The 26,268-nt window shown below is 34.7% G+C and overlaps 3 protein-coding genes across 3 annotated transcripts; all 3 read right to left on the bottom strand.

Annotated features, from left to right (window-relative positions):
- Positions 1-1,281: 1,281 nt before the first annotated feature.
- LOC132298638 (FT-interacting protein 4-like) lies at positions 1,282-3,594 on the bottom strand. Its single transcript, XM_059795037.1, has one exon. The coding sequence runs from the start codon at positions 3,592-3,594 to the stop codon at positions 1,282-1,284; it is 2,313 nt and encodes a 770-aa protein (XP_059651020.1).
- Positions 3,595-9,320: 5,726 nt separating this feature from the next.
- Positions 9,321-16,106, bottom strand: LOC132301050 (sister chromatid cohesion 1 protein 3-like). Its single transcript, XM_059798340.1, has 14 exons — positions 15,844-16,106; positions 14,395-14,656; positions 14,197-14,300; positions 14,067-14,116; positions 13,928-13,995; positions 13,467-13,837; positions 13,251-13,362; positions 13,034-13,170; positions 12,488-12,939; positions 11,470-11,512; positions 11,183-11,228; positions 10,939-11,074; positions 9,902-10,037; positions 9,321-9,619 (listed from the first exon to the last, which is right to left on the bottom strand). Exons 1-13 carry the CDS (start codon positions 15,965-15,967, stop codon positions 9,933-9,935), a joined length of 2,010 nt encoding a protein of 669 aa, XP_059654323.1. The 5' UTR covers positions 15,968-16,106; the 3' UTR covers positions 9,321-9,619; positions 9,902-9,932.
- Positions 16,107-17,685: 1,579 nt separating this feature from the next.
- Positions 17,686-20,819, bottom strand: LOC132299303 (small ribosomal subunit protein cS22). The gene is made up of 4 exons (XM_059795832.1): positions 20,367-20,819; positions 19,080-19,181; positions 18,664-18,960; positions 17,686-18,031 (listed from the first exon to the last, which is right to left on the bottom strand). Exons 1-4 carry the CDS (start codon positions 20,703-20,705, stop codon positions 17,993-17,995), a joined length of 777 nt encoding a protein of 258 aa, XP_059651815.1. The 5' UTR covers positions 20,706-20,819; the 3' UTR covers positions 17,686-17,992.
- Positions 20,820-26,268: the final 5,449 nt, after the last annotated feature.

Here is a 26,268-nt window from a genome sequence, read left to right as displayed (position 1 = left end):
AGAATTTTAAAAATAGAACGAAAAGGTATCTTTTTTTAAAATGCAAAACGTCGCGTTTACAATATAATAAAACGAAAAGGTATCTTTTTTTAAAAGGCAAAACGTCGCGTTTACAGTATAATACAAAAAGTGTATATAAAAAATAAAAATAGAATATACTTTTATAGGGTAAATAGATGTATACATATATATATAGAGAGAGAGAGAGCACTATCATACAGATTGCAGCTGACACATTCCATGGCTTCTTGTAACGACACCAATATATATAGTCTAAGACTCCACATTCATATAATCCTTTTCTGACTCAGCTCCAAAGATTATGGCGATGGTTGGCAAATAGTTTTGATTCTACGGGGGTCTAAACTTTCAACAACTGTGACTAAAACCTTCAACATCTGACTAATGGTCCTGTTCAAGTATCTCAATTGTCTCTTTCAAAAACGCAGTCTTAATTAGTGAATGCATCAGCTAAATTCTTACAGCCATGCTCAAACTTCCTAGATTGTAATGAATACCATGAAAATCCACAACACCCAGACATTTTGGGAACCAAAATGAACACATTACCATCCAAACAACCATGAGCACCCAAAACGCGGGAAATTCTAAGCATAGTATGCCCAAGATCAATAGCCTTTTTCAGTGTGGTCTTCAATGGCCTCTAACCATTCTTGTTTTCTTGTCCTAAAATTACAAAGGGAACAAACGTTACAAATGCAAATCAACAAAGATAAATGGAACAGAACTAAGCATGAAAAACCAAAAGCATCAACTGCAGCTATCAATTACCCAAAGAGGGACATTAAAAACAGGTAAGAACAACTTTCTTCGTAATCCACCACCGCCCGTTTATTCAGTAAAATCCATATCAGTTGAATATAACTGCTCCCATCCTCTAGTTTTTGAATATGATCATTGAATCCATTTATCAAACCATTCCATATTTCTGAATTCACAAAGTAGAATTCATAGAACTATACAATTTGAAAGAAATTAATATACAACCACTGAAACAATCAACAATAAGTCAAAACCTTCAGAACTAATCTATACTCTATTATCTATGGTTTGACTGTTTAAATGTCTATCATTTCAATCAAACAGCCTGTATACAATTTGAAAATTCAGACAAACTAAAAAAGATAGATTAAAATTAGACAGTTGCAATTTTCACAGTTTGAGAGGAAAGTCAAAGTTGATACCAATGCTCGACGTCTAGCGCCAAAAATTCGAACAGGCTTCATAATGTTGCATCTAGTTCAACGAAACATGGAGTTCTCACAGTAAGCTGTCTGTTCTTGCAGGCAACCTCCTGAAGAAGTTTATGGGCACTGAAGGAAGCTTATAGCGGAATCTTGGATGCCTTAGCACATAAAAGCCCGCGAGAAGAATGAGAACTTGGAACGGAATGACAAAAAGCACGACAGCAGCAACCAAACAGAAGGTCAAAAACAGCATTGTGGCTCTGGGATCTCGCCAACTTATCAGACTGTGGAATTTCTCACATTGAGTTGCCAAGTCACCAAGCACAGTTTGAATCTGGGAGGCAATATTTCTCAACCGGTCATACCTCATTCTTATGACAGTAGCTTGCCGACTAGTTGGAAAAGTGTCGAATTCCTCATCCAATTCATCAGCAAGCGCTGCCTCAGCATAAGACAGTTTTGTGTCCATGTGAGGAGGATGTCTTGGCCTCCACCGGTAGTTCCAAATCCCAATGAGTAAGAGGTAGAGAAAGACGGTGCTTAAAATCAGCTGTGGGTAAATAACCAATATCAAGAACATAATGTGAACAAGTACTGTTGTAAAAGGGTTCTTCCAAGAGCAAATGTAATCAAACCATCTGCAGACTGCAGTCAAGCCAGACAGAACCCCTGAAATTCGGTAAACGTTAGCTTTGCTTCGTCGCACGCTCCACAAATGTGACCCCACATCAAGCATAAACTCGACAGCTTCTTTCCTCAATGGTGGCTCTGCACGGCTGAGTCTCACAGAGACAATCTGTGTAGCCTGGTATCTTAAATCGTTAATCTGACGAATAGATAGTGGGTGAAGATAGTGCATTTTTGGCCATATAGGCTGTGAATACATGTGGAGCATATTGAGCAAAGATGCACAACAAAACCTCACAGCCAGTTGAATTTCTCCGATTTTCTTCACACCAGAAGGATGCAAGACTATCAGTGGATACGAATGTGTATAAACCCGATCAGTTTCAAGTGTAGAAAGCCGAATTCTCACCTTCCCAATTCGAGCATCTTTTGCTCCATTGCCCATAATATCTACCCCTTGTAAATGACAGTTATCAAACACACCAATAGTAATGACAGTGCAGGGATCAAAAACCTCCCAAGTATATTGCTCATTCCATTTGGGATTAAAACTATCTATGATTGTCCTTGTTCGAATCCATTTCGGACCATATTTCGCCACACAATAAGCATCTGTAGCTGGCCTGCCATCCTTCATCTTCATTGGCAACAACCCTTGAGCACTCAAAATCCCCAATTCGAGTACCCCAATGCTCGGCCTCCACAATCGCTTCATCGATGCCCTAAAATCACTACTGTGGTGAGTCGATTCATCGAAAACATGGTACCCACCATCAAGACACACCCTCAAATGAAGTTTACTAGCTAACTTTATCTCCCTCCTCTCTCCATTCTCTCCTACCACATGATGCTCAAGATTGTGCCACCTACTATTCACAGGCTTGTAATCAAACCTCTTCTCCACAGTCTGTACCGGAATAACACACCTCCCGAGAACTTCATCCTTATTGGGGGCCACTTTATTCTCCACACTCACAACCAGCACTTGTTCAAAAGGCTCTGCAGCTACAAACATCAAATCCTCATTCCACATTGGATTCACATTCTTATTTTGACAATTCTTAGTCCTCAAACCCATATTCCCAAACACAACCTTAACAAAAACTTCAGGGGACCTATTCCTATCGGTAGGCTGCAAATCCTGAACCTCAATCACATTAACTCTAAGATACCAAAGCTTGGGTGAGAGATAGACCTTTGATCGAATATTCGCAATGCCATCGCCGGAAACCGTTGTAGCATCCAAATGCCAAGCTTCAGGGAATGCTTCATCAGCTTGTGTCCCCATCCAAACAGATAGCATCAACTCCCCTCTAACCTTCTCCCCCCTTACATTCTCCAATCTTTGCCATTCGGGCGCCAAGGGGCTATCCGGAGGAACCCTTTTCGGAACCTCAATGAGTTCAAACAGCACTCTCCCAACAAATGCAGCCCTATCCCACGCATTAACCTCAAGAACCGAGGTCTGAATTCGGTCTTTCGAAAAAGCAAACACTTGGTTCCATTGAGGGTTCAACAAATTCTCAATCTGTTTGGTCATACCCCTATAGTTCCCAAGCTTGACTTCAACATAAGGGTCACAACAACCAGAACCACCATCCATGGGAGGCAATTCCCTAGCCTTGACCACTCTTACATAGAGGTACTGCATCTGCTCGACGAGGTCAAAGGCCGTCGTGACCCTATCCCTGGAGAATCTTCCACTGGCGATGTTCGGCGAGGTCTCTTTGAGAGAGAAATCCTCATTACGGTTTGGCATTGTGTCTGACCTGAAAGAAGTGAGAGTCAAACTTTAGGACTTGCACTCCGACGTTGTATATGCTAATATTTCTGTAACTCTCAACAGGAGTGAAAGAAAGTAAAATAAAGGGAAAATTACATATAAATGGAGTCAAAATTTCATATTTACTTAGAGGATAAGTCAAAGTTTCATATTTCTCTAAAATGGATTGCTGAGGGGGCACATGATTTTTTACTGTTTAAAAATTGTGGTGCCTAAAATACCCTTCCGCGAAGGTACCACTTTTTCTTTGAAGGTATTACTTTTTTGAACTGACGGTACTACTTTTTCGTATCCAGGTACCATGTTTTTTAAACACTCGCGAAGGTACTACTTTTTCTCCGAAGAACATTTTAGGCACCACAACAGTAAAAAACCATGTGCCACCTCAGTAATCCATTTTAGAGAAATATGGAACTTTGACTCTCTAACTAAATATGGAACTTTAACTCCATTTATATGTAATTTTCCCTAAAATAAAAGAAAAGAAAACTGTGGAGAAAATCATGAGAAAATATAGCTTTGCTTGTTTTGGATAGCACGAAAGAAAAAGAAAATAATTATATTTACCAAAACTATCCTTATAATTTTAAATATTAAAAAAATAAATGAATTTATTAGATGAAACTCTTTCATACTCAATTGTTTATAATTTTTAGTAAACAAAAATTAAAACAATGGACTATTAAAAATAAAATAAAAAAATTATGTTTTTATTTTATTTATTTATTTATTTTCAGATAAGTAAGTGAAAGTTATAATGTTTTAGTGAGGCACAAGTCATAAATAACCAAACACCCAATCTTCGCAAACATTAATCTAAAAGAGTCCCATTAAACACAACCACTAAAGAAAGGTGGTTGGCCACCAAACATGGAGTTCCTAAACACACGGTGCACGTATAAATAAAATAGCCATGGACTTCACCAAACATTTTTCGTTTAACTCTTATATACGAATTCCAATCAAATACAAAAACCCGAAAGCCCCAACATCAACCCTAATCCTAATTTTCACCCAACCCTCTGCTTAGTAATGCACTCAACAAATACTTTATATATATATATATAAATATATGTATATATTACTCTCAATCATCATATGAAAAAAATACATTAAATAATTTTTTTTTTCTGGGAAGTAAATTTTCATGTCATTTATATGAGAAATATTTTGGAGAAAATAATCACTTGCGGTAATTCTAGTTTTTAAAAAATTTTCTTTTTCACTCTAACCAAACACCCAAAAATTTTGAATTTTTTCTTTTTCTTTTCCTTTCTTGCTACTTATAGCTAACTAAACAGACCCTTGTAGATTTAAACTGAATTTGTTTTTGAAAATTTTAAAAAATTACATAGAGCCGTTACAACTACATAGTAGAGACATGATGACGAGGTTTTCCTGAAGATTCGGTAACGAAACAACATACAGCCAAACAAGAGACTAACCAAACGTTGTGTATTAATGTTCGTGATGAACTGGAGATGTCGAGAAATTCGGGAATGACAGCCTTATCTTAGGCTTCAAACCTCGGTCATTCCGATTGTTCGCCGAGAAACTGAAATCATCCAAAAGAAAATCGTTAGATACAATCAAAGTAACCCCGAAAATACATAAATTAACCATATACACATTCTATATATATATATATATATACACACACAGACACACACATATGCGATTTATATATGTGTGTGCATATATATAACAACTGTGAACAAGACCTACAATAAAAAATGTCAGATTTCAAGATGCAAACAAATTGGGTGATATATATATACCTTCAAATAGAGAGAGATTTGTAGAAATCATATGAGTTGTGTGTGTGCATGGAGGTTTGGTAGTGTTTGTTTAGAGGGTTTTACGAACAAAAAAAGTGGATAAAATAAGGGAAGCATTGAAGAGAGAAAATTTTAGGCAGAAATTGAGAGAGATGGTGCAGATACTATATATTGAAAACTTTATAACAGCTGTGTGTGTTGTCTGTGTATTGGAGGGAAATTAGAAACCACAGAGGAAGATACACAGTTTTGAGGGAGTAGTTTATTATTAATTGAGAATTTGGGATTAATGTTTCTTTAATCACAAGAAACCCCCGAGAGAATACTAATCGTAATACACTTTTCCTATGATTTACCGAGGAGTATTCATATCATGGGATTCACCTCATAACAGCTATAATGAATTTTTCTGTATTTTAATTTTTTTAAAAGCACATACAGACCATATGTATTTAAACAGTTATGTCATAAAAAAAAACATTATTTTTAAATTTTTTTGAAAAATAAATTTATACAAGCTAGTAAAAAGTGACAATACAATTTGATATAAATGGCATATAAAAGTATGACAAACTCTTGTGGTCAAAATGTATTTCGATACCCTCTTTCAAATAATTAAATCATCTCAGAATTTGTGAGTTGAATGTTATAATAAGGCGGTCCAGCGGACAATGTACCTCTTCATAGTTTTTCTCTTCACATCACTCTCATTAATGAGGTAATATTGTTATGCTACAATATTTGGTTTTTGGTATGAAGGGCTAAATTGAATGAAATTAGTAATTAAATCACGCGATTTATACATCAATCAAGCAATAATTTACAAAGGACAACCTCAGTCAAGGAGGTCCGGACAACCTCGTAGTCAAGGAGGTCCTTTTCTATCTTGCTGTCTCCAATACACATGTGATTGTCGGACACCTGGATCCTTAAACTTTGGAGGTCTTAGCACTCTCCAAGAAATTAGAAGTGTAACAAAAATATTGCTAAAAGGAGAAAATTACTTTTTATTTATGGTAGACATCAAAATTAATAGGCCCATTAAGTATATATGGTAAAATAAAAATAAAAATTATGCATAAATATATGAAAATTGTAAGTTAAGTCCCATTTTCTACCCTCTCTAGGAGTTATATTAAACACTTATGGGTCAAAAAAGAGGCTCAATACGACGAGTGGCTATGGCCAAATATAATTTATTTTATAAGAGAAGATAAAATAAGTAAAATGTTTCTAGGGAGACATAGAATTAAGGAAATGTTTCTAAAGGAAAATAAATTTTTAATAAAGGGAAAATTATTACTATGGAAACTTATATATTCCAAGGAGATTTGAATTTTAAAAATGTTTCTTAAGAAAACATTATAATTTTAAAAGTTTATAAGGAAGGATATATTTTAGTAAAAGTATATTTTCAATGGAAGTGCATTTACATTACGAATTTGTTTTTGAAAAATTTCAAAAATTACATAGTAACATAGCAAGGCTTTTAAAATCGGGATTCTACTTGGAATCGTATAATCCAATAATAAATGGTAAGATTCTACCAATTTGTAAAAAATAAAAATAAAAAATAAAAAAAAAATTCAAAATACTTTTTTAAACAATATTATTTGTAAAATATAGGAAGAACAAAGCCAAACCACAAAAAAAAAAAAAAAATTGAGATATAAACACAGAAAAGAACAGAAATCCTCAAAATTGAACAAATTCCTCAAAATCATCATCACCAAGTAGTCTCGGACTCACCTATGGACCCTTGCACGGAAAGCCGGATTAGGTCTTATAATCGAGAATGATTTTACAGGCCTTCCTCCCTACTCTAACACACCCTGAGGGCTTAAGAAAAGATGGCCATCTAAGTGACATCCTAGTCATAGAAGGGCAAGAGGAGCTATATCCAAGGAAGTTATGGACTGGAATCAGAGATTGGATGGACATCCGGAACAGAGAGGAAAAGTTTATGATTCGAAACAAATCACAACACAACAATATAATACTGCTTCTGAAATTTCAATTGAAAACGCCAAACATAAATTATTGCAAAAAACAAAAAAACAATCTGAGAAGTGAAGACTTAGAAGGTTAGAGGCCGGGGTAAGGATTGACGATTTCGAACCTGTTGAATTTGAGAAGGCTTGATGTGTTCGCAATTGACCGTACGTGTCTGAGACTCTCCGTTCGTGACTGTGGAAGAGCAAGTTGAGTAACCAATCTTCGATCAACAGTGGCGTGAGAAGCTAGGCTTGGTGTGTTCGCTGAATGTCGAAGAAGCGGTGAGAAGGCTCAGGATTGGTAGTGTTTGTTTAGAGGGGTTTTACAGAGAAGGAAGGTGGATAAAATAAGGGAAGCATTGAAGAGAGAGAAAATTTTAGGGCAGAGATTGAGAAAGAAATGGTGCAGATACTATATATGGAAAACTTTATAAAAGCTGTGTGCGTGTGTGTGTGTGTGTGGTGTGTGTGTGTATTGGAGGGAAATTATAAACCACGGAGGAAGATGCACAGTTTTGAGGGAATTTTTTATTATTAATTGAGAATTTGGGATTTAATGTTTCTTCAATCACAAGAAACCCCGAGAGAATAGTAATCGTGGTACACTTTCCTATTATTTACGGAGGAGTATTCATATCATGGGATTCACCTCGTAACAGCTGTAATGAATTTTTCTGTGTTTTTATTTTTTATTTTTTTTAAAGCTAGACCATATTTAAACAGTTATGTCATAAAAATAAAAAAAAATAAAAAAACATTATTTCTTAAATTTTTTGAAAAATAAATTTATACAAGCTAGTAAAAAGTGACAATACAATTTGATCAAAAATGGTAAAAATAAATGGCATATAAAAAAAGTATGACAAACTCTTGTGGTCAAAATGTATTTCGATATTCTCTTCCAAATGATTAAATCATCTCAGAATTTGCGAGTTAAATGTTATAATGTGCAACAAAAATATTGCTAAAAGGAGAAAATTACTTTTTACTTATGATAGATATCAAAATTAATAGGCTATGGTAACATATATATATATGCATAAATATATGAAAATTGTAAGTTAATAACATTATTAGTTTCTAAAATTATTTATTAATTTTTAGTTATTTTTTCTTTAAATTCCTTTAAAAAAATTAAAATTTCTTTCTTAAATTAACACACTAATATTTTTCTATAATTTGAAAATGTCCTTATTTGCTCAATTTAAAAAATTTAGAATTTTTTTACACTAATTTTTTTTTTTTTGAATGTTCTATATATAACAGTTTTGTTTTGTTTTTTCAAAACAACGGGGGTGATGTTTGATTGCCTTGTTCCTTTACTTGCCCTTGTTGCCCCTGTCCTGTAGGAGACTTAACGGGTATTGAAGCAACAGGTGGTTTGATTGCCTTAGTTCCACTATGGTCGTTATTTTGGATAATATGAGAGTGAAAAGAAATTACTTATTCCACTGGTATAGTAGTAATTCTGAAATTTTGTATCACATTTGCAGGAAGGCATTTGCCTTTTCAAAATAGGATTCTTGATTCCTCATTGTTCCAATGGGGTAGTACATGAACAAAGTCACATATAACAAGGGCGCTAAAGCGACAACACGAATAGTGAAAATGGGAGCAGAGCGGAAGCGCGAAAATGACGAATATTTTGCTTCAGAATTAATTAGATTACACGCAGTTTTGAATGTTAGCAGACGTTCACCTGTTCTCAAGTGCCTTTTTGTGCTTGTGAATTTGTGTGTCAAAGGAACATGGGATCTGTTTTGTTCTAAATTTGTTTTGATTGATCAAAGAGGATTGCCAACTCACTTGGCTTTACTCTTCTCTGTTAATCAGAGTCCATATAAACTTCAAAAATTGCACAAAGGGTTCAAGGCTCAAGATGCATTGGTGAAAATTGAAGTATAGTGTTATAAAGCACTGCAAAAGCATGACCAAAAGTAAATTTCACATTAAATAACTGCTCCATTACACCAATTAAATAAAAACAAAAAGATAGCTGAGTGAATATCTTACAGGGGCAAAAACAAAAAAAAAACAAAAATCTTGCTATCCTTCAAGACCCCCGACCAGCTCCACAACAGCAGAAAAGATTGCAGTAGTATGGTACAGAAAAAGGATGGACCAGATCGAGCAACTGTTGATTATAATTTAGCATCTCCTGAAAATAAATAAACGCTACAGGTCCTAAGTCTATATATAATTTGTGTTGCTGAAGCTGTACAAACCCCACTGCATTTCATAAGTCAGAAAAATATAATCAGTAACCAAAGTTTGTGAATTTTATGTGCATGTCACACGCAGACTTCCAAACAGAAATGCATACAAGCAAAAAATACGTGGAGAGAGAGCTTTTACGGCATTAGTGAATATTATTAAGAAAATAAGAAAAGATCAAAGTCAAATAATTAGATTACCAGCGACGACCAATGGGAATAGGTCAAAATCAGCTATAAAAAACGAGACCCTATATGGGTGACAGTATATATATATTGTACTCAAATTACTACTTACCTCTATATACATGAAGACCTTCCAGGCGCATTTAACTTAAAGACTGGTCCTTTGAAAGTTTCAGGGTCACCTTCAAAGTAATATCACCATAAGGTTCTTCTTGCTGTACATCTAGAAGTTCATAAACCTTCAAAACCTACAATGGACCATATAATAATCAGATATCATTAAAAAGCCAGATATCACCCATTGAGTTAACTTTTGCAACTAGCAAAATTAATTTTAAAATGCTTGTGATAGTTTACTATGGTGTACGACTCGAAAAGTCCATTCAGACTAAAAGCCTGATGCTAACAAACTGATAAGGGTCATGTCAGAGAGAAATATGGTGCTTCACAGCTTGAATAGTAGCAATCTTCGTGTCACTAGAATTTTTCAAAATCCTATACCAGGACATACATTACTATCCTATCGCTTGTGGGAGCTATTCGGTCAAATTCCACGAGGATTTGAAGACTTGTTCAAATTGCGTCTTCTCATTCTCTTGAGTAAGAGATAAAAGAGATACAGATGTACCCAACACATTTTTCAACATAAAACTTGATCTGATACCAGTAACCAACATCCAAAGATTAACCGAGTGAATCATGTAACATAAACGTTATTACACTCATGAGCCGAGCAGGATACTCTGACAAGAGATTAACAATGTAAACTTACATCATAGTGGTTATCTAGTACTTTACTACAACCTCATTTATCAAGCACACTGAAAGGTTTCTAGGTTTAGTGACCAAACGCGTGGCAGTAGACCCCACCATAAATTAATTACAATATAATGAACAATCGCGATAACAGAATACAACTCCCAGGAATGCAGCACATTCTTTGAGATGCAGGAAGTAAACTGATTGTTTACATCCTATTAATCTCAAATCATGCAAATAGTTTTTAGTATTTGGATACAAAAAGTATATACACAATGACACATGCTAATTGCTAACCCAAAAATTGAACCCTTTCCTTTTTCCTCAATGCAAACAGGGAAGAAAATATTTGGACCATGCAGTTTGAATAGAAAGGTTTCAGAGGCTTACCAGGATTTCAGAAAACATTCGAGCACATATTTTTCGGTTTTTTCCTTCTAAGATCTTGTTCAAGATAAGATTTCCAGACAAGTCTTCTGTGATAGGGGTAACTAAAGACTTCCTTTTGATATATTGAGCAGTAGCCCTGCATAGCAGTCAGAATAAAATAAATATATATAAGTAAATAAACATACAGACCACTTAACATAGCAAGTTCCATTGATAACAAAGAAGACATTTTTCAAGAAGCTACCTTGTTCTCACAGGCAATTGGTCAACTCCTGGAGTTACTTCCAATCCTGCTAAAGCATCTATATGTTATCAAAAGATATTTTATATATTAATATATACATTTTAATTTGTAAATTTACAAAAATGTCTATTTGATGACATTTCCATGTCATGCAAGTAACCAAGAAACATAATTATCTATATTTTGGGAAAACAAAAAAAAAAAAAAAAAAAAAAAAAAGAAAAAAAAAAAGAAAGAAAAATCATATAAATTGCTAATCAGAAATTAGAAAAAGTTTCGCAGGTTACCAGTTGGTGTATTGTTGTTGTCTTCAACCAAAAAGTTTAGGTCCTGCAATGAAATGGGTTAGTAAGTCAAATGCAACCTCAATGAGTGTTTGAATTAATCAATCCTTGAAACGTGAGAATTTAGATAATGCATTGGGATTTGGGACCTGCTAAATTGCTAATGCATTCAGCCCAAGCCTTGATGCAATATAGTATAGATGGATTTATACATTATCAAATTATAAAGGAGTAGCATAAGTATGTATCTATCTTCATAATATAAAATCTATCGTAAGAAGAAATAATATTGTTCATCAAATTTTAAACTTGAAAGTATATTAATCATTATTATGCATAACACCTAAACCACAGACACGACGTGCACATGATGTATACTTAGTGGCGGAACCAGGAATTTAGTTGAGGGGGCAGCCATTACAATAATATGATAAAAATAATAATAAAAAAATATATAAATAATAATAATAAAAAAATATAAATTTGAACCAAAATAATAAATAACACAGGAGGGGTCTTTTCTGAATTTTGATTCTTAAACATTTTGTGGGCCTGCTGGAAGAGAAATGAATTTCTTTCTTTCTTTTCTTTTTGAATTCTGAATTTTGAAAATTTTGTTGGCAAATCATTTAGAAAATAAGAGGTCATTTTGAATTTTAGAAGTTTCTCTTAAGGTCTTTTTTGAATTTTTAAAGAGTTCAGTGGGGAAATGTTTATATTTATAAATACCAAAATTTGAGTATAAAACATACAAATAAGATAAAATTTCAGTGGGGACAATTAACCTAATGTGGCTCCGCCACTGTGTATGTATGTACCCAATTTTGAGGCACAAACTTAGTCTTGCTGATTTTTTTTTTTTTCTTTTTCATATTGCCAAAAGGGAAATGAACATGTTGCTAACATAAAGGCCATAAATTGATGAAAGAAAAGCATTACTGATCATTAATGACAAACACATATACCTTCAACAGCAAAAAATTACCCAGAGCACATGTCAATGCAAACATAATAAACTTACTTCTGATTCTGCAGAATTCAACACCTCAGGAATATCTGAAAGAACAGAATTCTCTACATCTAATCGCTCTGAAAACGTCATTGGTGTTTCCATCTCAGACCCAATAGGTCCAGTAGATGCTGCCAGGTCTGGTGTGTTTAACATTCCAGTCCCAATAGTGGTTCCCAGTTGAGGTTCCGACTGCGAGCCTAAATTGTTAGGAGAGGCGGGAGTAAAGTCATCTCCTCTAGATGGAGAAGGCGTGAATCTATTTGGAGAAGGCCCAAGTTCAGGTAATATATTGCTGCAAGCAGGGCCTTCATAATCTCGAAGATGTTCAATTCCCAAATCAATGTCATGAGCAGGAGAAGGTGGAACACTAGACTCTGGACGAACTTCCTCTAACAAAACTAAATGAGGTTTTGCAGAAATAAAGTCCTTCTTGAAAATATTACACAGTTCTCCTAACAAACCTGCAGATGTTAAGGCAACCTTGTTCATGAAATATATTCCTAAGACTGAGAAGCAAGTATCAAGAGCCGAAGTAAAAACAGAGAAACCCCTCACCAGTCGTTAAAGGCTCAACAAATACTTTTTCCCTTTTTAATCTATTATTTGACTTCCAAATGTCCAAAGCAGAGTAAGGACAATTCTTCCTCTTCCGCAATAGATCACTAGGATCTTCAAGGGCCTTCTTCATAAACCTAAAACATTCATATCCTAGTATCAAAGACAATACCAGAAGTAATACAAAATCCACATGAATCATATCACCATATCATACTTATTAGTCAATACTGTGGACTCATCATATAGCCTCTTCCTCTTTCTTGGTCTTGCTTCTGGCTGCTGAACAGGTGGAGTTGATCGCATTCCCAATTCAGGTGATGCATGTCCTGCAACATAAGAAAGCAACTAAATAAAAAGATAAAACAACTTTGGGTTTTGGTTGACCCCAATATCACAAGCATTCATCCAATAATAGGACGTTTTCACCCACCAAATTGAAACTGTGAATCAAAAATCTCAGGAGCCTGCTCTGAAGCAACAGAAGTAGGTGGTTCTTGATGTTGTTGAGATGGAAGAGACTGCCCACCAGAAACTAACATTTCTTCCATGACTGGAGTAAGAACCTCCTTCTCCATGATCTGCTGTTCTAATGTCATGTCGGGTTCAATTACGTCATCCTCTCGATCTGGCCACACTAGAATGTTTTCTGAGTGAAAATCATGGATGGAGTCACGAAGAACTTCAAACTCTGGAAAATTTTGATTAGAGCTATCTTTATCAAGCCTCTCATCAGCTCCTGTCTGATTACTTGGACCGGGATCCAAAGAACCAAGAGTTGTGTCCATCGGAAGCAAATGGGCACTGTAATAATAAATTAACAGAATTTGTCACTTCTTCAAAAGACTGGAATAGAAATGGAGCTTTCAGTTTCATAATTTATCCAAGTCATACCTTTCTTCCATTGTCCTGTCTCCTGGTCCAGAGGCATCTTCCAAACATGAAGAATTCCTGACAATATCCTAAACGCAAATAAAGCAACTTAGACGCCTCACATCCTCAAATAAACACAAGATGAAGTAATGGTGTTTACCTCATCAAAAGTAATGGTAATGTAAGGATCTCTTCCAGCTGGAATTTGATCTGCATTATGATAAATTCCAAAGTTAACTAGGAAAAAAAAAATCCAAAGTTCAAACATTACTATTTAAGTAAACAATTACAACTAAAAGACGAGATTATATCTTCTGAATTCAAGAAAGCACATATAATATTACTACCTTCAAGTGTTATCTCCTCCTGGCTCCTAAGATGATTATCCTGAATCCTGGAAATCATAATCAATGCATTATTTATATTTCAGAGAGGATAATGTAAAAAAGAAAAAGAAAAATAGAGAGGAATAGGTCGCCAAATATTACCCTTGGCAATAAAAGTCATCATCCAAATTCAAGGCATCGAGTTCAAATGTGCCTGGCAAAGTGACAGAGTGAAATGGCGCATGCTTCGCATCTTCTGGTAGATTAAGGTCCACAGAAGCAAAAGCATTTTTTATCCCTATTAGAACATTATTGCAATCTTTGTATAGATAGTCAACTTTCTTTGAATATATCCGGACAACACCCAGCAGAAGATGGCTTGACATTCTCAGTGCCATTGGGACTTCTGGAAACATGATGAGGGCTAGAAGAGACATTTGAAAAATAAACAAGTCATCAAACAAATTATGTAAAAAAATAAATTTTGCATCTTTTTCTTTATATATTTGAAAAAGAAGATGAAAGAAAAGATAATTTCGCATACTTTCTAACATATGATTTTAGCATAATAAACGCATTGACAATTGAGTAAGGCAAATAGTAACTTAACTGAGTGATGAAACAACAGCGTCACGTGCTTCTTAATGCATAATATTTAGTGCAGAGGTTAATAGAAAGAAACAGGTCATGCATGAAATATTTATCACCGACTGATGAATATAGAAGAGGGGGGGGAAAAAAAAAATCCCTTCTCCATCCTAAAACTCTACCAATTATATAAAAGTAAGGAGTTCTATTTAATGCATCCCACCCGATAACTTCTGATCAATCAGCATATCAAAAACCTGACTGTACTTAAATATTATACATACATAATTACATACAAATGATATTATCCAAGATATTAAATTGTATGGCTAGCCTATGCTATATGGACTATTCTAAACATTGGAAGTAACCTAAAAGCTACCAGTGGCCCATAATGAATATCAACAAGTGATGATGACACACTCTCTCTCATTAACTGCAATCCTAACCCAAGTCTAGAGATTTGAATGATGACAAAGATTTTTGTTCAAATCCTCCTCTCATGATTGATATTATTTCACATGTAACAAATCCATTCTCTATTGCATGCACACCCAACTGAACTCAGGAAGGAAATTGATAGATATTGACTGACTTTTCATCCTAGATTCATCAATAGAAGTGGCTATATACTTTCCAATTCTAAAAAGACTAACATATTATGCACCAAACAATTGAACCCTTTATCAAGAATATTCAAACGATCAAAAGAATGCATCAAGAAAATAAAAAAGGACCGCCCTTTATCAAGAACATCATCCCCCAAATCAAACCTGTTCCAAATTCACGAGAGACCAAACCTTAACGGGGGCAAATATCGCCAGTTCACCCAATTCAACACCAATTACTCAATATGTTTTCTTTATGAAATTTAATAAACTGTAACATTTTAATTAAAACAAATATTAGTTCAATTCATATGCAAATCGTAACCATTTCCATGTATAAAAACAAACCCACCAAAGTAGAGTGTGTGTGTATATATATATATATATATATATATGTGGATTTAAAGAAACAAACCAACAGTAGAGGAGATATCGGTGGAAGTGTAGTGAGACTTCTTGAGTCGGTTCTGTAAATGTGCCGCGGACCATACCGTCCCCAATGGCCCCTTTCGAGCCAAAAACGTGTGCGAGTAAAACATCTTCTCTTCCTTCTCTGGTTCTCCAGAAATACAAATATGAATAGAGAGAGAGAGAAAGATGGTGTTTTCTCTGGATTTAACGGACACTGGTTCACGGTACGGGTTCTAGGGTTAGGAATTTGGGTAATTCAAGTCTGAGGTGGCGCGGGAAACGAGAATGGGCGCGAATGGGTGTACTGATTCGTGTCATCGTCTGAAATGGGGATGATTACTTCTAAAAGCCCCGAAAGTTTTCGAAATTTACGGTAACTGCCATCAGAAAAGTGTGAGATTTTTTTGTTTGGCTTCCAAAGGAAGCCTTTATTAAGCTTCTTCTAAAGGAAGCTTTGGGTATTGATATTTATTGTAATAAAAGCTTTCTTTGAAAGCTTTGTTGACCGACTCATAATGTATGTTATTTTTATTGTGGGAGTAACGAGTCTTTTCACATTGTTTTATTTTTTGTTAATTTTTTTACTTTAAATGAAATAGGGCATAACAGTCATTTTGCATTGATTTTTTATTGTTGGTCAAAAACTGCACTGATTATTTTTAAATTGTCTAATTTTAATTTGGAGGAAATAATTTCTAACTGGAATGCTAAATGTATCAAGTGAATTGCGGAATTGTTGGTGAAAAAAAAAAAAAAAAAAAAAAAAATTGAGGAATTGTTCATACATAAAATCATAGTAATGTGGAATATGCGAGAATTGAAGATGTGTTTGATAAAAAGAAGAATTCTATTTTTTGGAATAAAATTTTCAATTGTACAAATGTGGTATCAATTATTGTATTCAATTTTTAATTTTATCACACATGGACATTTTGTTGCTTGACCCATATTTTTTTTTTTTTTTTTTTTTTGGAGACTTCTTGTCTTTACAAGAAACTTTCCAACTTATTACACTCCTAATTTTGTTATCGAAGAATAAATAATTTTGGAATCTTTGTCAGTCGATGAGTTGGCTTGCCTTATATATATATATTATGGATACCTTATGGAGTAATTTTTATATTTGGACTTATTTTCGTGCATTGTTTTTAATACCATTTCCTCATCATGGCGATCATTAATTAATTTCAATGGCTGAAAAGGAAATAAATCAAAATATTTGTGAAACTGCAGTATAAATTAAACAATAGATATATCATATAGTCCCATATTAATTCCTTGATTATATCCTCAAATTGATCTCAGTTATGATCAACAATATCAAAATCCTATTTGCAAATAAAAGTAATTCATTTTTACGAAAAAGAAAGAATAATAAACTACTTAAGAAATTAAGCAATAAACCAAAAGACAACACCTTAAGAAATAAACTATACAGATAAAGCCAGCACCAACCCAAACACGACCAAACAGCTTCCTGATTTCCTTATATAAGTGATAAATCATTTACAAAACATCAACACCACCAACATCTAAGATAGATGTATGATGCTATAGCATTCACAATGAACAAGCTTCTTAGTTGCTTGTCAACTAAGGGTGTTGTACTACTGCATCAGACGACTCACGATGCACACATGTTGCAATCACACGCGTGTTGTACTGCTGTGAGCCATCCAATGCAGTATAGCACCTGCGCTACACTATCGAGAATCCGGGCTAGCGAGTGAAACCCTGTACTCTCACACAATTTCAAGTTAGATCAAAGCAAATATGGTCCAACTGTTGACTAAGCTTGAGTTCATTTCAACTCACATGCAAGAAACTTGATTAAGGCTTTCTAAGCTTCAGTGAATCTAAAAGCTTTAAAATAACAATCAAACAATTACGAACCCTTATGACTACATAAACCATGAGATCACAACTACATCAGAGACCTCATCAAATAACTCTAGTATTGTAGTCATATATAAACTTCCCCGCCCCGCATAGCAAAATAAAGCTCATTACAAAATATAAATATGAACATTCAGCTGTTCTGTAAGCATTTGGAATTGTTTTTTCCCCTTTTTTCTCTTGATGCTTCTTCAGAAATGACGTCCTAATCCTCAATACAACAGTTACATACAATGCAAATCTGTCTTCAAACAATGCTATGCTTTGTTCACACGAATTTTCTGCCCTTCAAACACCTGCAGCATGAAGATGTTTGAGACGGTTGCAATTTTCAAATAACCATAAAATAGGTACACATTATAAGATCAATATATAAAGAGATGGCTCAGCCATTAAAAAAATTCAAGAGTGATGAGGGAAGCGTACATCACAGAAAATGTTGTTATTGTGGCAAATACAGAGAAATGTAAAAAATTGTGTGTAAAAAATAAGGATATCATTGGTGAACCATGGCACTGGTGTTCGACACATGCACTAACCAAAAGAATTATAAAAAAAAACCAACTTAACATATGACCACACTAAGGAACAAAGGAAATACATACTGAGAATATGCTGCTGTAGTGAAATTCAAGATAGGCTTGAAAGTTCTTCTAACTAGTAATTCTTAGATAAATCAACTAATAATATTATAGGTAAAACGTTTTCCAAAAATTTCATGGACATCATCGCTTAGTATTAGTGCATGTATATAATTGTGTGTTCTAATTATTTATTTATTTATTGGTAAGCATATTTGTGCACGTACATATTTGTGTGTTATTACATAACAAGTTTTTTTTATCTATCAAAGAGTAAATAGTAATAATAAGAAAAGAAAGAAAAACCACGGTTTCATCTGAAATAACAAGGGCATCAGACAACTCACAGTATTGTTAAGAGATGAGATGGCTTCTTCAACATCCTCTTCTGAAGAGAATGAAACAAACCCAAACCCACTTGATTTTGAGGTCCCAGGAATCCTAGACACCTTTGCGCTAAGAACCTTTCCCTTGTCCGCGAAAAACTTTTGGAGCGTGTCTGAGGTTACTGTCTTTGCAAGATTACCTACATAAACTTTGTGTGGGCTGTCAATGAATTGGGAATCCTCTGCCTGAAGTGGCAAATCCATAGTTGCCAAAGGCTTCTCAGTTATATTTACTTTGATCGCCCGTCCGCCAATTTCCTGTTATGGAGAACAGCTAAAACAATCAATTCTATACAAAATAATTTGTAGTAACCAAAGAACTTTAACTGTAACTTTGGGAAACTCTCATAACAGGAATATGTAATATTAAGACTTACCGTGCCATTCAGTTTTTCTGTAGCTACATTAGCATCATCAACTGTCTTCATCGTAACAAATGCAAATCGGCGGCTCCTTCCAGAGTACTTATCATACATCACCTACAAAAGGGTATATCTCCATTCTCCGCATCAAACTAACATATTGGTCAAAATTCAGTAACCACCAGCCCCCTCACCCACTTCCAAGAAAAATAATAATAAAATAAAAAGGGACTGCCCTTCTGCTTATGCATTTGGTATATACAAGAGGCAGTTGTTAGACAAGTTTTTACTTACAATTGAAGAGTTTGGAAGTGAATTTATTGAGTTACTTGGCAATTCTAGTTTGCCCTTTATATAAGATCCACTTTCAAATTTAACTAGAAAAATGCATTTTTATTTTAGCACTGGTCTACTGAAAGCCATAACCTTTTAAACCTATTCCAACACACACCCCACACCTCTTTACAAGAAGAGAAGGAAAACCAACATATCTATTGTTTTGGATCCCCTATTATGAAATTTGGGAGAGTTTACACAACGTAAATATATAAAATTCTTGCAATACATAACTGTGCTTTCGAAGTACAGACAATTAACAAAAATAATGATCATTCCTTCAAATGCCAACATTAGAAAGCATATGAAATGGATTCACATAAAGCCCCACAAGAAATGAATCACATTATTCACCTGGTCTATTCCAAAAATGATCATCAAATTTTCTGCGAAAAAATACTCCAATGAACACAATTCATGTATGGCAATTACTCTTATACACCATATATCAAACTAGAGACCGTGGTTCAAGTCTCCATAAGAGCTTTATCACATTCTTCACCTACTAACAACTCACTAATTCAACAAATTGTTCCAAGCAATGAATTTCTGCAACTCATACTACAAGTACTACTACTACTAACATATATTCATCAAATTTGTGAGCCAAAACATGCTATATCTCAAAAAGCGAACTCATACAAATTCAATAAATTGTTTCAAATCATGAATTTCTATAACTTATACCACTAGAACTACTAATAATGTGTGCGTGCGCGCTACGGCTCAAAAAATGAACTCTTAAACCATGTTAACGTAACAAACAATTGCAAAATCATTAATTTCTACAATTTATACTGCTACTACCAAATGTAATGTAGCTCAAAATATGAACTCTTAAACGATGCTACCTTAACAAAAAATTACAAAATCATGAATTTCTACAACTTATACCAAATGAAGTCTTACACCATGTTAAAGTAACAAAAAATTACAAAATCATTAATACAATCAGGCAATAGATACCTCGGCCTTCTCTACAGCGCCGTGCTCTTCGACAATACGCTGGAGCTCATCGTTGCCGAGATTCCGGGGAATGTTTCCAACATAGAGCCGCCTTGCGGCCTCCGACGACGGGTCTTGGGTCGACACCGATGTTTCTTCGGCAACGGCACAGACTCTAGTGGGTTCTCTAGGGTTTGAAACAAGACGTGAAATGGGGAATTTGAGAGAATTGTGAAATTGGGGTGGTCTGAGGGTGTGGAGAGAGAGTTTTGAGGGCTGTGTTTGGAATTGTTGGATTGTGAAGAGCTTTGTGGGGTTTTGGAGGAGATTGGGAGAGAGTATGGAAGAGATTGTTGCCATATTTGTGGAGGTAGCTGAAGAATGATGAGGAGCAATGGGGAGAGAGAGAGAGAGTAGAGAGGTGATGAGTGAGAAACAAAAGGGTTTATCGCTTTATCCAAATTGGACTTTAATTGTATGTTAGTCGCCCGTCTGTTCCCACCACTTTAATGGCAATTTTGGGTGAGTAGAAAATAAAAGAAATTATAACATTAATTAAGAGGGAAAAGAAAGGAAAGGGAAAGATAATTTAGTTAATTGTTGTTTTTGATAGATTAATAAAGGAAAAGGAAAAGAAAAAAAAAATTATAGTAATCATGATTAGAAAAAAAAGAAAAAAAAAAAATTTAATATAATGAATTTACAATCATACCCTTTTTTATAGAATTTTTCTCTTATAAATATAAGGGCACTGTTTATATTTTAGTCTTTTCCTTTCAAACCCCCCATTCCATTCTTTTTTAATCCAACATTTTATACCAAACACAATTTTTTATTTTCTTTAATTTCCTTTCTTTTCTTTTTTCCAATTTCCATCGTACCAAACTGAGTCTAAAAGACAAAATTCACCTTTGGTGTTCAATATTCCAATGGTAAAATATTACAATTACCATATGAATCGAACCAATTGGGATGGCTCAATGGATAAGCAGCAACCTCTCAGGGTTAGCCGTAAATATAGAAAAATTATTAAAAAGTTTGTTTTAGAGATGAGAGTTTATCTTGTATATTTTAATTACTAATGCACTATTTATTAACTAGGGTCACAGGTACTTTACTCTTAAAGAGTTAACAAGAATTACACCAATACAATATTACTTAAGTTTAAAATAGAGTAAAAGGGCTACAAGATTTACTTCTAGTGATATGATTTGTCTCAACGATCCACTGATACAAAATGATTAGTAGTACATGTGTTTTCACCGCTATCACACGCTCTTCACTTATCACTTCCCTTGTTTATAATAAATCACCAAAAGCAAAATAAATGTTTACAATATCTTTTTCAGACCACAACCACCCAAACTAGCAAGATAAAATAGATAAGAGGACAATATAATTTAGCTTACATACACAATGAAGATAATTTTAGTTAATTGTTGTTTTTGATGGATTAATAAGGGAAAAGAAAAAAAAAAAAATTATAGTAATCATGTTTAGAACAAAAAAAAGAAAAAAAATTAATATAATAAATTTACAATCATACCCTTTTTTATAGAATTTTTCTCTTTTAGATATAAGGGCACTGTTTATATTTTAGTCTTTTCCTTTCAAACCCCTCCATTCCATTCTTTTTTAATCTAACATTTTATACCAAACGCAATTTTTTATTTTCTTCAATTTCCTTTCTTTTCTTTTTCCCAATTTCCATCGTACCAAACTGAGTCTAAAAGACAAAATTCACCTTTGGTGTTCAATATTCCAATGGTAAAATATTACAATTACCATATGAATCGAACCAACTGGGATGGCTCAATGGATAAGCAGCAACCTCTCAGAGTTAGCCGTAAATTTAGAAAAATTATTAAAAAGTTTGTTTTAGAGATGAGAGTTTATTTTGTTTATTTTAATTACTAATGCACTATTTATTAACTAGTGTCACAGGTGTTTTACTCTTAAAGAGTTAATAAGAATTACACAAATACAATATTACTTAAGTTTAAAATAGAGTAAAAAGGGCCACAAGATTTACTTCTAGTGATATGATTTGTCTCAACGATCCACTGATACAAAATGATTAGTACATGTGTTTTCACCGTTATCACACGCTCTTCACTTATCACTTTCATTGTTTACAATAAATCACCAAAAGCAAAATAAATGTTTACAATATCTTTTTCAGACCACAACCACCCAAACTAGTAAGATAAAATATTTAAGAGGACCAATATAATTTAGCTTACATACACAATGAATAGAGCTTTCACTATTGTACATGCTATTGAAATCAAGTGAGGAAATTCTGAAGTTGAAGAATGTCGAAATAAGATCCTGCTTCATTGTTGAGAATGATACAATTGCAGAAGACTTTTTGACCTAAAAATTCTTACCTTGATGATGTATGGTGTTCTTTCTTTTAGATCTTTTTCTGAAATTAAAAGAATTTCTCAAATAACTTATGATATCAGCTAGTCTCTCGATCATGATTTGAGTGTATATCAGTGTTGCCTTTGATCTTCAAGTTCTTTATCTTTATCTTTTACAAGTTCTCTTTTTAAAATAGGGTAAAGTGCAAAAAAAACCCCTGAACTATGGGGATATCTGCAACAAACCCCCTGAACTACCAAAAATGCAAGAAACCCCCTGAACTATGCAAAAAAGTTGCAGATCACCCCATCCGGTGACCGGCCGTCCAAAAATGAGCGCGTGAGAATCACGCGATAGACAAACTGAGTTTTTTTGGCCAATAATGCCCTTCCATATATGAAAATACCAAATTGTCCTCTAACCACCACCACCGTCTGCAACCACCAACATAACCACCATGAAACCCCCCCTGAACTCATGCTAAAACACACCATTAAACTAGATCAAACCCACCATCATCACTACCACCTCCATCGGCATCTCAACGGCACACCATCAAAAGTAGTACACAAACCCACTACCACCCCAATCACGCCACCACCATCACCCACCATTACCAACCACAGCCCTACCTTCTCTCCATCAAACCCATCATACACCGTGAAACCAAAACCCCACAAAGCCACTGCCACCACCCCCTTCAAACATAATCTCTGGTTCTCCCTAGGGAACGAAGGCGGCGTGGAACTGCTACTCGGTGGCGTCGGCCGCTGTGCAGTTAAGCCGCAACCAGTCAATCGCCGTGAGCCAACCATGGCCAAACCAGCCCATCGTCGTGAGTCAACCATGGCCAAACCAGCCCATCGTCGTTCAGCCCACCTTACTCGCCGATCTTCTCCACCATCCAAGCTCATCCCCGCAACCATCGCTTCATCCGAGCTCGTCCCTCTGCCACTACAAGAGACGGTGGCGGGGCAGGCGCAGGAGACGACGACAGCAGCGATTGGGTTTGATGGCGGCCGGTGGTGAAGTCTCTGCAAAAACGATATGATCAAGGGTTGGTGATGGTTTGAAACAAAGCGATGAAGGGCAAAGGGGCTTGGTACTGGTCTCACCTTGAGCTCATTCTGGTTCACAACCCCACCCAAAGCAGTGAAATTGAGGTGTTCTCTGTGTGAGTCTCTCTTCTCTGTTTCGAACCCATCGAGAACTGCTTCAGAGCATCTTAAGAAAGGAACTTGCCCAAATTACTATCATTTTCCCAAACCCATTTCATCAATTTCACCAATTTCGTCAATTTTTATGCCTCATCTGGTTTCGCCCTCCTCTGCTTCGCAACAGCACCACCACTGTAAGCGTAGTTCATCTTTTTCCGGTGGTCTTTGCAGTGGCCAAACCCTATCTCTCCCATATATATATATATAAACGCACAAGGATGCTGATATATATATATATATATTAGACACTTTGATCATGGTGATGCACAGCTCTGAACACGTCGAGGGTTAGGGTTTGGAGATGTCGGCGACTAAAGCAATTCACAATTATTAATTATATAAAATAAATAAATATCAACCATTATTGGTTAGTTTGATATTATAAGAATATTGGAAGGGCAATTTCGTCTTTTTACTTTTTCGGTGGCCTGAGTGGGCAAACTGTAACAAATTAAAAGTTCAGGGGGGTTTCTTGTAGTTCCGGGGGGTTAGTTGCAAAACCCCCATAGTTCAGGGGGGTTTTTTGCACTTTACCCTTTAAGATATTCACAAAACAAAAGTAACAACGAAAAATATCATAATCCCCCTTAGTTATTAAAGTCAACCAAAAAGATAGCGATGCCCTCTCTATTGAATTCAAATATTTAGAAAGAGACAAAAGATTCAACACTACCCAAAATGGGATCGGACCAAGTTTGTCACTAAAAAAGTGTTGTAAAAATAAATATAAATAAAATAAAATTAACAACATAGAACAAAACACTATGGCTATGTTTGGTAGGGTGGGTTTAAAGGGGAAGGATAACTTTAGTTATGAGGGAAAGGGAAGGGAAGGATAATTTTAATTTGGTATTGTGTTTGGTTGATTCACGTTTGGGAAAAAATGGGGAAATAAAAGAAAGGGAATTATTTTAATAAATTGACCGTTATACTTTTATATTTAATATATATATATATATATATATATATATATATATATATATATATATACTGTCCCTAGGCCCACAAGAAAAAAATAAAATAAAATAAAATAAAATTTCAGCCTCTACAGTCTCTAGGGCAAATCATTTCGCCTCTATTCTTGTTATTAACTCCATCTCTCTATTCTTGTTCTCAACGCCAAACTTCTCTTTTCTTTCTCTCTGCAACTGCAAACTACTACAAGAATCAGAAGTTCAAAACCCATATATTTCAGTTTATATATTTGTCTGCAAGAATCAAAACTTCAAAACCCATATCGGTTCAAAAAAATCAAAATCTAATTTCAGATTGTTCAAAAAATCAAAACCCATATCGATCAAAACCCATATCAGATTGTTCAAAAAATCAAAACCCATACCAATTTCCATCGCCCGTTATTCCAATTCGGGTTCGCCGTTTGCAAGCTTCAGCCGCTGGCCCTCTTTCTCTCAACTCTCAAGCTTGTCCCCCCCCCCCCCCCCCCCCCCTCTCTCTCTCTCTCTCTGCAACTACTAAATCAACTAATCAAGGTCTGTAATTCTTGTTTTACAAACTAAATTCACATGTAATCAAGGGTAAATTTGGCATTTGAAATCACACACCAAGCCTCTTCTTCCCTTTCCCTTCATTTCCTCCCATTTTTGGGAGGTTAAGAAATTTACTGTTGAAGATTGTGTTAACCCTCCAAACCCTTCCCTTTCCTTCCAACAATTTTTGCTAAACACAAATTTTTAATCCCCCTCCATCACCTTCCCTTCCCTTTCCTCCGTTTGCCATTGCACCAAACTGATCCTATAAGTTTCATTATGGAGAATAACAAAGAGGACCACATTAACCAAGTAAAAAGATCAAATAAAAAATAATAAGCTTAATACTAATGGCAAAAATGAAATTTGATATCTTACAAAATAATAGTAAATTCTCAAATATTAAATTCAAATATTTCTATCAAAAAAAAAAAAAAGGGATAAACTTTAGCATAAATGAAAACAAAAACAAACTGATAAATTATCTATATACATGCATCTATGGACACACAGAAATAGATACGAAGTTATATAAAAATTGCTTACAAAATAAACAAACATTTTAGGGTAAAAAAAAAAAAATGAACTTTGAACAAATAGAAAATAACAATAAGTGGAAAATCAAAAGCCAAATAAATGGTGTAAATTAATTAAAAAAGTAAAAAAGAAAATTACCACACATGCAGCTTCAACAGAGAACCCAAAAATTAATAATCAAATACCAATATCGAGATAGATTACGGATAGTTCAAACCCTTGATGAGTTTGTACTGTTGTTTCTTATCTAACGCTAATTAGATAAGATCAGAAACCGTTCAAATTGTACACAACCAAACCAAAATCAAAAGTTTG

The sequence above is a fragment of the Cornus florida genome, unplaced genomic scaffold, assembly GCF_030987335.1.
Source record: "Cornus florida cultivar Cherokee Brave unplaced genomic scaffold, ASM3098733v1 CherokeeBrave_3.0.0_Hap2_Chr03, whole genome shotgun sequence".
In the NCBI taxonomy this organism is placed as follows: domain Eukaryota; kingdom Viridiplantae; phylum Streptophyta; class Magnoliopsida; order Cornales; family Cornaceae; genus Cornus; species Cornus florida.
The sequence above is the reverse complement of the archived record's forward strand: the minus strand, read 5'-3'. Positions and strand labels throughout refer to the sequence as shown.